Consider the following 16,622-nt stretch of genomic DNA (forward strand, 5'->3'; position numbering starts at 1 on the left):
AGCCAGTCTTTGGAGTTCAGAGGGTGCATTTTTTAACCCAAACGGCATACGAGTAAATTCGTAGAGTCCCCGACCTGGGACGACGAATGCCGTTTTCTCGCAAGAGTCTTTATCCAGCGCTACCTGCCAAAAGGCCTTACTCAAGTCTATCGAAGACACATATCTTGCGCCACCAAGTTTGTCCAAGATACGTGCGATATGAGGTAGTGGTAGTACTATCTCTGACCGTGACATTATTAATTTTCCTGGAATCCAGGCAAAATCTCCCTGTCCCATCCTTCTTCTGTACAATAACAACTGGGCTAGACCACGGTGAACGAGAGGGACGGATTACTCCCAAATTTAGCATCTCGTCCACTTCCGCGTCAAGTTGCCTTTGTCTTGCCGGAGACAGAGGATAGTAGCGCTGCTTAATCGGCGGACCATTGGTAACGATTTTATGTTTTACTAAATGTGTTAAACCCAGACCTTTCCTTTCGTAAGAAATAGATTCGAATTTATTAATCATTTTCGAAAGAGCTTTACTCTCAGAAACAGATAATGAAGAAGCCGGCCGTATTGCTCTTAATTCATTAAGGTGACCTTCATGGTCAGGTTCGTGAACTTCTTGAAACAGTTCCGGTGCGATTCGAAACTGCCTCCAAAAGTTGACTCCTAAGATAAAATCAGGTGATAATGATGGGATGACGTAAAAGACAACCTCCTTCGTGATTGTCCTGTACGTCACCGGCAAGGTTAAAGTACCCAGAACAGACTGACTCGAACCGTCAGCTGTTTTAACTTTAAAATCAACTTTTTCTAATTCTACGCCTAAATCTACAAATTGCTTAAAACTATCTCCCCCTAAACAAGAGACTGTTGCTCCACTGTCTAAGAGAGCAGAAAACGTATTATCTAATATATATATATTAACGAATGGACGATTATCTCCCACAACCTCCGGCTTCTGTGGTAGCGGGCCCACCACCCCAGAAGACGGTGTTGACAAAAACTGACGAACCAGTCGGAGCCAACTCTGCCACTCCCGTTCCCTTTGCGCACAGGGAGGGGCGTGTCCAGATTGACTCCAAGCTAGTTTTTTTGAGTGTGATTCTTGGTACCAGTATGTACGGTACCAACGTTAGCATTTTTAGAATTGGAGGCTTTCTTCCAGCATTCCGTTACCTTATGCCCACTTTTCTTACAAAAGTCACAAATAATCTTATTATTTTGAAGAGAAGACGTCTTACGCGTGAAAACATCATTCTTGTACGTATTCTGAGGACTTTGTTGTTTTTGATGAAAAGTCAAAGTGTTGTGGCTATTATTGAAGCTAGCCTTGTTATTGAAAGACGAAAACTTTCTAAAGTTACTTGATTTTTCTGGTAGTTCAACCACTTTTTGATTAGAAGAAGAAGACGTTGAAGCTTCAGTTAGTGATTCTAATTTTGTTGCTGCCTTAGAGAGATCTTCGAAAGAGATAAAATCTCTTGCTGCTAGTAAGTTTGCATATGATGGTAGTAGTGCCTTCATTGCTAATTGCAGCATTTCTGCCTCTGGCAGTTTGGCATCTAGTTTATTATTGAGGGCCTTCATTCTCAAAGTAAACTCGAAAACAGACATACCCTCAGGCTGTTTCAAATTAAAAAGTTCTGTTTTTAATTCTAGCTGTTTACCCTCTCCCTCGAATTGTTTGATTAATAGCTTGGATAGGTCATCCCACTTTAAATCTGGGGTGTAAATAGACCTATACCACAGTAAGGCAAGACCATCTAGAATTTCATTAAAAGATTTCACTATTTCTTTGTGCGTAATGCCCCGTGATCTGCAACGTTCATCTAACAAACTCAAAAAGTCCCGCACACAGGTTTTACCATCGAACTTGTAATCCCAGTTACCAAGCCCACGCGACGAAGATTCCTTATAAATTATTTTGGTTTCTTTAATTAGGGTAACCTTTTTATTTTTATTTATTTATTTATTGTTTGTTTGTAAATATTACATAATACAATTAATGAACTTAAAATGTCCAACTAGGCGATTGCCCGTTTTAGGACATTCCAATATGATAATGTTTTTTCATGTAAATTATGGTACATTATAGTGTTGACTATTCTGTTGTTAAAAAAAATACATATGTATATTCATATTCTAGAATACTTCCAGTTATATCACGACATATTTTACTATTATTTAGCTGACATAATAACTGAATTAACATAACATAAGCTGAATTAATAGATAAAAACAAGAAAATGAATTTGAAAATGAAACTGAATTGAAGAAATTCTGTTGGTAAAGTAATACAAATGTATATTCCTTTTTTTTTTACTATTGTTTAGCTGATATATTAAAATAAAGAAATATTAATATATAAAAAAAGGAAATGAAAAATAACAAAAAATAAAAAATGAAAGTAAAGAAGGAACTTTTCCTTTAAGGAGAAATATCACGAAGAATTGAACAATTTTCGAACTTTCTTTATGTAAAAATACAGTTCCTGTAATGCTAATATAATGCCAATATAAGTTAAAATGTAAAGAAGAATGTAAAGAAAAACAAAATTTACAATTTAATTACTGTTTTTTAGCATATTCTCGCATTCAACTCTCCCCAAGACCAGAAGCCAATTGTTTACCTGCATACGCAGAATATTAGTACTCTTTGCCTTCCATGCATCAGGTATGAGATTGAGCAGTTTAGGGCCTAAGTAAGAGAATTGTCTCTGTGCTAAAGATGAGGAAGTGGTGGGCGGAACTGTTGGGTTTTTTTTTGCATGTCTTGTATTATGACAGTGGTTTACGGAAGCTAAGTAGTACCTCTGTTTTTGAGTATGTAAAATGATTTTCCTCATGTATAATTGTCTTACATCAAGAACACGAAACTCTGCGAACAATGAATCGCTGGGGTACCTGAAAGGTTTTTTCAGTATGACTCTTATAAGCGATTTCTGGGATTTAGCTAAGGGATCGAGTATGGTTTTAGCACAACCTCCCCAACCTAAGGAAGCATAGTCTAGTATGGAATTGCACATTGCAAAGTAAATTCGTTTCAAATCATTTAGACATAGAATATTTCTTATTGCTATAAACAGATGTGTAAGTTTCCTGACCTTTGTGGAAGTAAAGGCTATGTGTTTGTCCCATCTCAGAAATTTATCAATGATAATTCCTAGGTATCTTATATTGTCCACACATTCTAAGGTATTGCATTTACATGTAATAGTGTCGTAACAATGGTGTATTCTAATGTTAATAATTTCTTGTGGTTGACCCGCTTGAGTTGAACTGAAGCAGATGAATTTCGTTTTATCCGAATTTAGAGTGAGGAGATTACTATCTAGCCACTGTTTAACTTTGTTTATGCCAAATTCAGCTTTAATGCAAGACTCATTCCAGGTTTTGCCTTCGAATAAAAGTACTGTATCGTCAGCAAATGTAATAATGTGGTCTGCAAATGAAGTATTACATAAGTCATTTATATAAACATTAAACAATATGGGACCTAGTGTACTTCCTTGCGGTACGCCATATTTAATATTGGCTGGATCACTTAGAGTACCGTTAATATCCACTCTTTGGCTCCTGTTTTCTAGGTAACTAACAAACCACTTGAAAATTTGACCCTGTATCCCAATTCGCTGTAGTTTATTCAGCAGAATTTTGTGCGAGATAGTGTCGAACGCTTTAGCTAGATCTAAAAAAAGTGCAATGCATTTACTACCTTTATCTAGATTATTAGAGATGATTTTTGTCAAATTAGCGATGGCGTTTTCAGTGCTTAAACCTTTGCGAAAGCCGAATTGTCTACTAGAAAGGATGTTGTTATTTTCGAGATAAAGGATGAGACGGTTCTTTACAATTTTCTCCATAATTTTAGAGACAGAGTTGAGCAAGGAAACAGGCCGGTAATTATGTATCAGTGATTTGTCCCCACTTTTATGCAGTAAAATGACGATTGACTGTTTTAAATGGTTAGGGAATTTCCCTGAATTAAAGCTAAGATTCGCAATGAACGCAATCGGTATGGCTATGTATACTTTAATGATTTTTAGAAGATTAGATGAAATCTTATCGGGACCACATGCTTTTGATGACTTAAGGTCGTCAATTATCTTCATGACTTCTTTGGTTGAAGTTGTGATTGAGTCTATTTTGTGACCTATCCTAGGGATAGTTAAATTGGCGAGAGCGGTTTCTGATTTCTTACACTTATCGAGAATTTTTTTCGCAAGTGTGTCACCCACAGATGAAAAGTAACTGTTTGCAAAGTTTGCCATATCTTTGGGGACTTCAGAGTTTGATGTGTTAATGTATAGCGATTTTATTTCAGAAGATTTATTGATTTTGGATTTGGTTATGTTGCGAAAGGTATCCCAAAAACGTTTTGGATTGCAGTTGTTTTCGTAAATGAGATTTTTATAATAATTTTCTTTCGCCGATGTAATTAATTTCTTACACAAATTCCTATATTTTTTATAATAACATTGTAATACCAAATTCTCAGGATATGTTTTTGCCTTTTCATGAAGATGATTTCTTCTGTGAATCGATTTAACTAGCCCCAGGGTGATCCATGGTGTGAATTTAATTTGTTTATTAGATACGGTTGTATTACTTGTGTGTTTTGATATATACTCGTGTAGTTTGATAATAAATTCTTTCATTGCTAAGTCAGTATCTGATTTATCTAGAACATTTAGCCAGTTTTCTGCGCTCAAGTCCTCAATTAACTTGTTGAAATTAGTTTTAGCAACGTATTTAATTTTCGAAGAAGTGGGAGGCTTGTTTTTAAGACAAAGAGATGTTGTATAGTGGTCTGAAATAGTTGAGTGTATAACAAAAGTGTCAATAAAGTTAATATTTTTTACATTGATGTGATCAAGACAGGATTTACTCGAGCCCTGTTCACGAGTAAAGCTGTTAATAGTCTGTGTGAAACCATTTTCCGCGAGTAGACATAGATAATCGATTGATTGACGGTGGTAGTCAGGGATAGTGTTAATGTTTAAATCTCCCATTATAATTTGCTGTTCAAATTTTTTCGCATTGTTTAAAATTGCTTGCAATGAAGAAAGGAAGGGGTCAATATTGATGAAGGAAGGAGATCTGTAAATGGCAAATATGCATATGTTATTATTCAATACTATTTTCATACAGTTTGATTGTGCTAAAGTAATTTCCTCTACATGAGCTTTAATTCCGTCCTTGATGTAGATAACAATTCCACTGGATTTGTTGAGGTTAGTTGTGGTGTGATATTCAGAGTAATTGTGGATTGATTTTACGGTGTAGTATTTATTTAACCAGCATTCGGTTAATATTATAACATCGAAAGATGAATTAAATTGATCAAGAAAAATTGTAAAGTCATCGAGATTTGATATGCTTCTAATATTCTGGTGTATGATTTTTAGACTATATGAGTCCCAGTTATAGTTGTTTAAATTCTCCAGATCTCGAATTATATTCATATTAATGCTAATTACAGAATCATTGTAATTATCCGAAGGTAACTGAAACATAATTATGATTAAATTTACTATGATGTGTGGTGGTGAACCCGTAGTTCTTTTGCGAAAAGTCTGCAAACAAAAAGTTAAAAGCGAAAGTGTAAATTAATGTGTTGTTAATCAGTGTTTTATTAATATATTGTATAGTAGAATGTGAGTTCTGATTATTCGAGTATGATGCGTATTTTACTTCGAGATGAAAGTTGAATCCACTAATTATATTAGATGTAAAAGATGTTATAAAAGATGATGGTGTTGGTATGTTTCGTATAGAGCAATCTAAGCAGTTGATGATTATGTAGATATCTGTCGTGAAGGCTGCAAATACAAAAAATATGAAAACAATAAAATCAATAAAATGGCCAAATGCAAAGTATGTGCTGATTCTGTAGAGGAGTTGATGCGAAAAAAAATGCCAAAAAACAATAATTAAATACCATAACATGCGAAAAATGCAAAGAAGAACCAATACTAGGACATATTTATGTAAATTAAGATTTTTTCCAGATTTACATAGATTTGTTGGGAACATAATCTTACAAAGACTCTCGCTGCTTGTGATACTTACATATGAGTTTGATTGAAGCACAGAGAGAGGGAATAGAGAGAGTGCATTATTATGAGATAATGAGAGAACATTATATAACATGAATGATAATGTTGATACATAGTATTCCAACTTAAAATATAGTTTAACTGTAAAGTGCATACTATAGTGTATAATGCTTCTGATTGTAATTGTTAGGTGTGATAAAGGACAATAATTAAATTTATTAACATGTGAAAAATGCAAAAGTATGATTAAAAATGTGCGAATAAAATATGTAAATAAAACAGTAGTAAAGGTTTTTGAGAAATACAAAAACATTATTTTGACAGAGCTCGAGCATTTGTAGTTAATGTAAATTCTGTAAATACAAGTGAATATAATAAAAGTTAGCCAAAATAAAAAGATTATTGAAGAAAATAAGAGCATCATATAGTGAGTAAATAAGATATTACTACTCTGATTCCTACGAGAACATGAAGGAAGAATAATATTTACCCAGTAAACAGATATTTTAAAGAATACTAAAACAGCGTGGTTTTTGTTGCTTAGAGGAAGAGTATGGTTAGAATTTTTAATTGTAAGATTCGCAATTTTTATAATAATTTTGATGTTACTAGGGAAAGCTACTAATGAAAGTAAGAATGAATTATTTTGATAAAAATTAGGTATTACGCTTAGGGTGTGTGAAAAGTATATAGCGGTAATATTCAAATAAAAACTTGAAGTGAAAGTATTATTTATGGAGATATATAATTTTTTTTTAGAGAGAGCTAACGAAACGTGAGATACAGTCGAAGGAGGTAAAGTATAATAAAAATAGTGAATACTGATATAAACAATTTTCACACTGATATTGTTGCTACATGAAAGAACTCCTAAAAAGAGTAGGAATGCATTATTTTCAATTAAAACATTATTATTTATAAAGACAAAGAAATAACTCATGAGAAAACTTGCGATGAATATGATATTATCCGGATTATTTTTGTTTAGCAGTGCAGTAAATGTTGAGGTACTTTTTATCATCTGTCATAGTTGTTGGCGTTTTTCTCGATCAAGATCAGTGATGTTTTTAATCGTAATAATTTTGGATGTATCCGTATGTCTTAGCAGAATGCGCCCCAAAGATGACCAAGAGTATTTGTAGTTATTTTCTCTGGCGAATTTTTTAGTTTGGGAGAGTAAGAATTTTCCTTTTTGCGTTAGATGATCTGACACGTAAATCCGTTTTGCTTCTTGAGATAGCCCTAGATCTGCTGTATTGAGTTTGCTTGAACTGGAGGTAGAGGATTTTTTATAGTCTTTGATTTTGAGTAGGAAGTCATCTCGAGATTTAATACTATTGAACGACACTATTACAGATCTGGGATTTTTTTCGGACAGTTTTGGTCCTAGTCTGTACATTTTATTGATTTCAGATTGTAAAGGTATCGAGGTATCTCCGTAATTTATGATTTTTGATATCTTTTTAAGAGTTTCCATAATATTTTCATTGTTTGCTTCAGGGATGCCTCTGATGTCGATATTGCACATCTGTGTAATGTACTCCAGCCGGTCAATTTTGTCGTCCTGATGAGAAGTAGTATTTTCTAATACAGCGTTTTGTTTTTTTAATTCTAGCATATCAGTAATGAACCTTTCTTGCGAGGATTCAATGTCAGTTAATCGTTTTTTTAGAAGGTCTTGCTGATCCGCTAAAAATTTAAATGAATCAAGGATTTCTTTGTTTTGTGCGATAATCGAATCATATTTTTGTTCCACAAAATCCATTATTGTTTTTTTGAAATTGTTTAATTCTAAAATAAACTTTTCTGACGTAAGAATGCCGCTTGCGCCATCTATGGTTGATGAAGGAAATTTCTCTGCGTCTGTTGACTGTTGAGTTAGATGTTTGGTAGGTTTGCCGGTAGATGGTTCTTGATCGATTTTTTCATCACAATAATTCATATTTCTGGTCTTTTTTTTAGAAAAAGCTTTAGAGCATTTTTTACATTTCCACTGAGAATTACGAGCACCACGTATGTTTTCACCAATCTCTGCACAAACAAGATGATAGCCATTATCACAGACAACACAAGATATGAATTCGGCTGGACTGTCAATATTTTTGTCGCAAACGATGCACAGAGTATTCATGTTGAAATAAATTGATTTCGCCGTGAATAAAATTGATTGAATGATGTTTAATATTGATAGTTTCAACACCGTTTAGGCACTTTTGTATTTTTTAACAGCTGGCTCGTTATAGTACAGAATGACAGATTTATTTTTATTATTTGGTTTTTTTTTTTTTGACAGTTAACATGCAGTTTCTTTGTGAAGACAAAAAAACATGAAAAAATAGCACTTCACAAGATATAAATGCACTGATTTGAAGCGCGGTCTTTGATTTCTAATAGTTTAGATCTTTGAGTTTAGTACACTTCAATTTTATGTTGATTTTTATAAAATTATAGCAGACGTAAGAATATGTCAACACTAGACTCAGTAGGTAGGTAGAACTTATGACCTTCCCCTTAACTTCACTATTTATTTCCCCGTCCGAATTATTACCCGTCGTTTCAACTTCGGAGTCACAATCTGAATCATTAATCTCTGAATCCGCATTAGAAATTTGTTTTTGTTTTTTATTAAAAGCGCGCGCTTGTGCGCGTAACGCTTGGAATGTATTATCTGGTTTGATTGACCGCGCCGTTAGTTCCTTAATTAGCTCCTCCTTGGAAGCGTTGTTCACATTCGGAATTGGAGTAGACATGATGACGTCAGAAGTTATACTTGATATAAAATAGAAAAAGAAGATGACCGTTTGTTTCAAAAAATCCGAAAGAATTTGTCTATAACATATTATGACAATACTAGAAAGCAAAAACTCAAAAAAAGTATATTAAGTAGAAACACATCAGTATAGTGCGTACCTTTTTCCAATTAAAAATTAATAAAAATAAATTTCGCAACCCTGAAAAATATTTGTGGCAACCTTGATAAATAAGGTAAAAAAAATATATATTTTGTGGCAACCTTGAAAAAATTTGTGGCAACCTTGATAAAATATTTATTTCTTTTGCCAGCCCTGGTTTTTCCGTACTATTATTATATTTATATTATTATATTTTTCCGTAGAATATTATTTATTCTCGTATTAAATCCACACGAGAATAAAAAAAAAGAATCACTTTTCAAAATGAAAACAATTACCTAATTAGAATATACATTTTTTATTTGAAATTATTTGCTATTAACCCATGCTATGAACTAATGGCAATGAACCGACTCCCGTTACTTCGATATGCGTTGTTATTTGTGTATAATAATATTCAGTTGTCAACTGCATTAATGAATAAACATGTTTCAATTTATTATTTAACGGCACCATAAAGGAGGAATGATCCCTAACATTCACACAATTCCTTAAAACAACGCACATAAGAAATTCATACAATCATGCGATAACAATTTCACTTTTGTCACTTTTACAGTTATCGGGTTAACATTTAACAAACAAGGTTAACATTTTAGGTTATGTATCAGAGCTCCAAGAGAACAAAATAACCCTAAACCATCCAAAAAAAAACACAATCCTGACACATTTATAGCCGTGTTTTAAGTGGGTCGCCAATTGCTACGTAGAGTAGTTGCTATGGTTACTTGCTACGTGCAGCCTACAATACTCACCAGACATTTTAGGTTATAATAATGAATGTGGAATCACAAACTTTATCCAGTACTGGAAGCGCCAATTCTTGAGGGTTAGATACCCACAAGAATGTTTGTGATCCCAGGGTTCTTAGGGGGTTGGGTTCGAAACCAGAAATGTGTCAGGTTACAATGTGTAATTTAGAGTCAAGGAAAGAAGGTTTAGAGTAACATTAATGTATATTATTTCGAATACAATATAAGTCTATACACTCTACCGTGTGAGTTATAACGAAAACAATATAATAAAAGTTAGATATAAGCTTACCCCCAAGGTTCCGACCACGCTTTATCTATCTAGCTAATTAAGTAACATCCTACTCGAGCTGGAGCAGCACCTCATCAGGCTGAGCTCCAGGGGGCTCCAGACGGAGCAAGAGGAAGAGTCAGTTCCGCCTCCTGGCGACTGTCCGTGGCAGGAAACTGGTAATCTGGCGACTGAGGAAGAGGAATCTGGTGCCCGCGGTCGCATCCGTGTATCCTGGCGAGGATTCCCTTTATGTAAGGAAAAATAGGCCTCCCTACGGCCCTGGTGAAAATGCGGTCGGCGTAGTGCCAAACCGCGAGAAAGAATACTATCCTTAGGTTTCCGGGAACCTGGCACAATATTTTAAGCCACTGGCTTCTTCATCCCATAAAGGATGGGTCGGATTCAAGCAGATCACACGTCTGATTCCGTTTGCGATTCATGATGCCGCGTGGTTACAATATTCGAACGAGCCACGGAACTAATTCCACTATGGAACTTCGTATTTTACACTATTTATACGATTTTATTATGCAATCTCCGCGTATAAAATTAGACTTCGCCACTCCGATTAAAGGGAAACCATTCCCAAACAATTTCACTCCGGAAAACTGTGACTGTCGTCTGCCGAGAGATCAGGCCCACTCTCTGGTTTCTCTGCAGGCAAGGAAGTGTTTTTGTTTTTTTCTGTTTCCGCCCGGTACAGATTTTAAATTTTAAATTATGATTCGAAATTTTACCAAAACCAATACCCGCGACAATCGCCCAGTTCCTAACTAGGTTAGAGAATCGGCGAGGATAAATGTGATGATGCAGAATAAATTAATGAATAAAATATTAAAACAAAAGGAGTCTAGCCCTGCATCATAACAGATGTTATCAATTAAATTTGGCTCATATCCGTTGTTTACAGCAATTTGTTTTATCACGGAAAGTTCAGAAAGGAAATTATTCATTGTTTGGACAATTCCACTTTTTCTCATGCGCTTTGATAAATAATAATAACATTATTTTGCAGGTGTTGTGGAATCCATGGCTGCAGGTCTGATAATGATTGCCCATCGCTCCGGCGGACCGATGTGCGACATTATTGAGACCTCGGAGGGCAGCCGCAACGGCTATCTCGCTTCCGAGCCCACCGAGTATGCCAGGGCGATACTTGAAGTCATAGCACTCACAGAAAGCGAGAGGCAAGGGATCAGAGAAGCGGCAAGGTATATAGGAATATATAATGAATAGGAATAACTAAATAAGAACAGTGAGAAAACAGGACAATTTTGGAAAGTGGGTAGTCATTAAAAAAAACTACCCTAAAAACCATTAAAAGTGTTCTGTTTTATCACTATTCTACTTGATTCGTTTACTATATGATTTATACATTATTCATTTTAATACAATCATTCTTTTTTATTTACTCTACGGAATCTTTTGACAAATATGACAGTAATTTTTTACTAGTACATTGAAACTCTTTGATAAAATTTTCCAAGAGACCGGAGAGCAAAAACTTTGTACGTTGGAAAACGTTGGGCTACGGTAGTGGTATAGATCTTCTTACACCAGGGCGATACTGAGAGTATCTTCCACTCTGGAACGTGCTGCATATCTCTAAATAGTATAAAATAAGTCGCTATCCGCGTCCGTCTGTTTGTGCGCTTAGTTCTTCAAATTCTAAATGTTCTAAGTGGAAATGAATTGTTGTATTTATGGAAACATACTGTATGTGATGTTATATCAATAATTTTATGTTGGTTTCAGGGCATCGGTGGACAGATTTTCAGAAAAGGAGTTTGAAAAGGGATTCCTTCGGGCGCTAGAACCTCTGATGAAGGTGGGAACACCCAACTGAATACTTCCACTTACATCAAACTGTTCATTGGAGCCCAAATATTCATATTAAAAGGATTAGCTTACAAAAGATGCAAGTACAAAATGAAAATGATTAATTTTATAATAAAATGACATTCGTTTTGTACGATCTAGCATTTGCCTTGAGGTGATTGTCCATTATATAATAATTATTAATTATTAGACAATAACAAATGTTTTTTAAAATGATTTGCTCAAAAGGTCAACAAATTTGGAAACATGACTTTAGGTACAAACTTATGGCTCTAAATTGAATTAAATGCAAGCAATTTTATTCAAAGTGTTGTGAATGGCCTCGGTAATATTATTAAATAACTAGCTGTACCCCACCACGCGTTGCTGTGACTCAGTCTGTCTGTGCAGATAGAGAAACAATAAACTGTTTTACCTGTCACCAGTGACACCTATATAATATAGGTACGTATATAAAAACGCATGTGTGAATGCAACGTTGAGTCAAAATTTAAAAGCAATCATTGAAGAACTTTGGGAAATTTAAGATTTTGAACAAACGAACACTTACATATGATTTAATATTTTCACAGCCAAAAGTATTTTTGTTATTGGGGTGTTATGCCGTGTGGCGCTAACTCCTTCTTTAAGGAACTTAACTAGTCTAACTCCTTCTTAATCATGTACACTGCAATGCTGTCCGAAACGTTGGCTAAAGAAGGAGTTAGCACAACACGGCATAACACCCCAATAACAAAAACAAAAAATATTTACATTCTTATTTGTATAGAAGATAGATATAGATAATTAGTTAGGCAACATAATAATATATTCCTATAGTTTTTGTAGTACTTTTAGACTTAAACATTTATTAGTTTATCTCTTAACACATTCCGACTTTGGACGCGCGCTAAGCGTATCACCGCACGAACAGGACACATACTTTAGATAGGAAAAATATATGCAAACAAACACAAACACAGTTCGGACTCGGCCGATTAGCCGAAAATATCTACACGAACGGAGTTTGCACTCGACCGGATGTGGTTAGAAGGTGAGCAAAGTGCCGGCCAACTGGAAGAACAATCTATACCGAACAGGGACAGTTATGTTATATCTTAAGGGGCTATTTTTCTTAAGTCTCATTAGGGATGTGATAAGCAATAATTGTAAATAACCTCTAACTAAATAAAATTGCATTATTTCACCTCTCACGGCACTTCAATAATCATTAACCTTATCTACTTGACTGTTGCGTGTGTGGTCCATCGGCAGCGAACTCTCTATGCTAAAAGGTCAGCGTTGTTAAAATATTGTTAAACTAACAGGCACTTAAAACTAGTGGCGGCTCGAGCACTTCTTCGATGATGGGAACTTACATTTTTTATGCATATTGAAATCTCCCTACCCGGAAAATATATAAAATTTCTCAAATAAAAATCTTCCAGACCCTTAATTGGACCCTTTCATAAATATTTGCTTGAAAGGGTCCAATAATTCGTCGCAAGGGGATTTAAAAGTTTGTCCCTGATTTCTATAAAATCCATAAACAAGTTTTGCAGAATGTCTAGCATCGAGAAAGAAATGCACTAAATGTACCAGCATTTTGTGACCGCCTCATTTACTGGTACATAACTCAATACCATAAATCATAATATATGTAAAATTACATAAATATTCATCCCAATAATAAATCTTAACAAGTCTAGTCCATACAAATTGTAAATATGTAATAATTGATAGGTTATTTTATTTAATGTTTACCTAAACAACTTTATCATTCAACAGATGAATACAACATGCTCTCTGGCAGGACGCTGTTGTTATTACTTGTTGTGTATTTTCCACAACTGGGTGGTTCCAAAAATAAAAGAGATATGTATTTATTATATGTCACAGATTTAAATAGGTTTAATCCCTAGGGCCTCTGACATTTTGAAATTTACTTCTCTTATGAAAACTGTCAGAATACAGATTGTGTGGAAAATATTTTCGCATTACATTTGATTCCAGATAAATTGGTTGTTTTTTAACGCATTTCAAAATAAAATAGTTTTTGTATTAAAAATGGACATTTTGAAGACAAAACAAGGATAAAGTTTTTTAAAGTCGCTTACCGATGGTAGTCGCTTATCGTGTAAACTGTAATTACTTTACACAAAAAACATATTTAATTAGACAAAGGTATTATAAAAGTTATTATAACTTCTCTTTTTTGTTTAATATAAAAATTTGCAAACTTTGACAAATATTTTACAAATGCTAAATGTGGTTTAAGGCAATGCCATACGTAGTAATGCAAAATCATGTGTTTTTGGTTTGAAAATTTGGTCGCCTAGAAATGTTTCAGATGCTTTAATTAAATACTGCGAGTAGAATACATCTTGGCCTTTGAAATAATCGAGTATTTTTTAGATAAGTCTTTTTATAAGCCCAGAAAAAAATAATGTATAAGGCCTATGAAAACTGCTTTAAAGTTCAAAATCTCCTACTTACGAACCCATTTTCGGTTATGATTTTATTGTATAATGTGGAAAATTAATTTATTTATAAAATGATCGAAAAAAAAAATTAAATATTCATGCTGAACATCCACAAAATAAAATAAAAGGCACTTTTAGGCCATGTTTTTTTCTTGCATAAATCGAAACAGGCGGATGGTGTTAAGCAGGAATTTAAACCTTATCGTCATCTACGTAAGGGTTGTTATTGATAGCGGCTCAATTTAAAATATTACACGACGTAGTGCATCGCCTTAATAGAATTATTTTAAAATTTTTGGGAGCGTTAATTGAACAGAATTTTTTTAATGCAAACTGAAAGCGCGGTATTCTCTTTCTAATACTGTTTAAATCTAATTTCTCACCATAATACAAAATGAGATAGCATAACTTTTATGAGACCGCAACAGGCTGGGAGATATATCTCCCAAAATGAATTATTGTTTTTGTTTGTGTTATTATGATTCAAATGTGAATCGAATGGAGAAAATTAAAGATAATTATTGTTGGAATATGCCTTTTATTTGATAATGTATAATAAAACATGATGTAATTGCTGACACAGGTGGAAGAACTACCTAACTCACACAAACGAGTTTTTGGAAAATCTCTGTTAAAAGTTTTTTCTTCATAATATGTAGGTTTGAAAATTTTAATATTTATTTTCTTTGCTATTAACCTCTCAGGCCCCAGGCATATTAACCGTTATATTTTTAAAGACACTGTCAGAATGTCGGTGAATTTCTGCTTTGCAATAAAATCCAATTAAATGGAATATTTCTGAATGTGTCCGAAAACTAAACACTGTTTTTGAAAGGTGACAAATTATATTATTAGAAAATATAAATAAAAATAATTTATATTTTCTTAAAAAATTTATACATAAAAATGCAAAAATCAGTCATTCCAAATACATGTAGGATAACGAAAGATTTTTTAAATATTTATGTTGAGGGATCAGTAGGATTTATAGGCCCTGTTAGGAGTTCTACCGAGCCGAACCCTCTGATATGAAAATATCTGGAGTCGGTGAATTATTTTCCCATTTGATCTCTGGTGAGTTGACGTGTTGTTCTTGTATTGTTTTGTATTTATTTTGCTCATTCACTTGCATAATTTTGATTGACTAGATGATCATTTGTGGAAAAGTGTGTGGAAGGGTTTAGTTTTTCCTGTGGGGAAGATTTAAGCCGGACATAAAATTGGAAAAATTATCATATAATTTTTAAAATATATTTTTTTAATGCAAACATGAAAATGTTTTAAAAATGGCTCACCTTACGTTTTGTTCGTCTGAACACTGAACGAAAATTACTGATAACGAAATACGAAATCCACATTTTATTAGACATTATCATTATCGTCGAATCACTTTTTTATCATTTCATATAAAAATAATTTAGAAAAAATTTACAAATTTTCACAAATTATTCTGAAATTGCAGTTGGAGTCTTTGGTTTCATAAAGGTGTCCAGGGGTAGTTCTTCCCTTGGGTCAATTGGTGTTGGACCCCCAAAATTATAAGACAACAATAATAATAAATTATGTGCATCAAAACAACTGGTCTTATTCTTAACTTAGTTGAAATGTACCGCGAAATAGCAGAGCTGCAAGCGGCGGCGGCGGCGGGTGTGGAGCAGTAACATCTGTTGTCTCTAATAGAAGCTTTAATTTGCAAGTCCACACGATTCGCTGGGTTAATTTAAAGAATGTCCCCGGCTTTGGCATCTTCTGTCCCTATAAACTATATGTCCATAGAATAAACGAGATGGCACTATGTCTTTCGTCTAAGTAAAAATTAGGTACCGAAGAAAGCTTAGGGACGCTTAGATCATGGCCATGAGGGAGACAGCACGATGAATATTATATGTTTTAAAGAGATGATGACATAAACATATTTCGGTTTTTCATTTTACACGCTTGTCGTATGTGAAGCAATGGTTGTTTTTCAATTGGACAATTTGGGAAAGCTTTGGAATAATTCTTTATGTTGTTATTGATGTAGAATGAAGCTGAAGAATGAAACAAAACAAAAAACGTAAATCATACATAAAAGATCACTGTCAAATAGAATTATAAGTCTAAATTTAAATGGAATTGATAAACTTTGCGTCGCTTCGTACCACGGAATCACCATACTCTTAGCGTTGCACCCTATCTGTCCGCAAATAGTTGTACGTTTCAAACCCTTATTTTCTTTACCTTAATGTTGTGCACAACTACATTAAAATGTAATCTCTTTAAAATAATTTGCCGAAAGCACATGGATTGTGTAGTTATTTCCAATTTAATATATTAACATAATATGTATTTTGAGTC

The 16,622-nt window shown here is 33.9% G+C and overlaps 1 protein-coding gene across 1 annotated transcript in view; it reads left to right on the forward strand.

The window, feature by feature from the left end:
- Nucleotides 1–13,244, forward strand: part of Alg11 (ALG11 alpha-1,2-mannosyltransferase) — a 44,662-nt gene extending 31,418 nt beyond the window's left edge. Inside the window, exons 8-9 of the mRNA XM_089644774.1 lie at nucleotides 11,000–11,195; nucleotides 11,740–13,244. Of these exons, the coding sequence (XP_089500900.1) occupies nucleotides 11,000–11,195; nucleotides 11,740–11,830 (287 nt within the window). The 3' untranslated portion in view covers nucleotides 11,831–13,244. The remainder of the gene's footprint in view (nucleotides 1–10,999; nucleotides 11,196–11,739) is intronic.
- Nucleotides 13,245–16,622: the final 3,378 nt, after the last annotated feature.

Source organism: Hesperophylax consimilis, chromosome 21 (assembly GCF_061612785.1).
Source record: "Hesperophylax consimilis isolate HC1 chromosome 21, BYU_Hcon_1.0, whole genome shotgun sequence".
Lineage (NCBI taxonomy): Eukaryota > Metazoa > Arthropoda > Insecta > Trichoptera > Limnephilidae > Hesperophylax > Hesperophylax consimilis.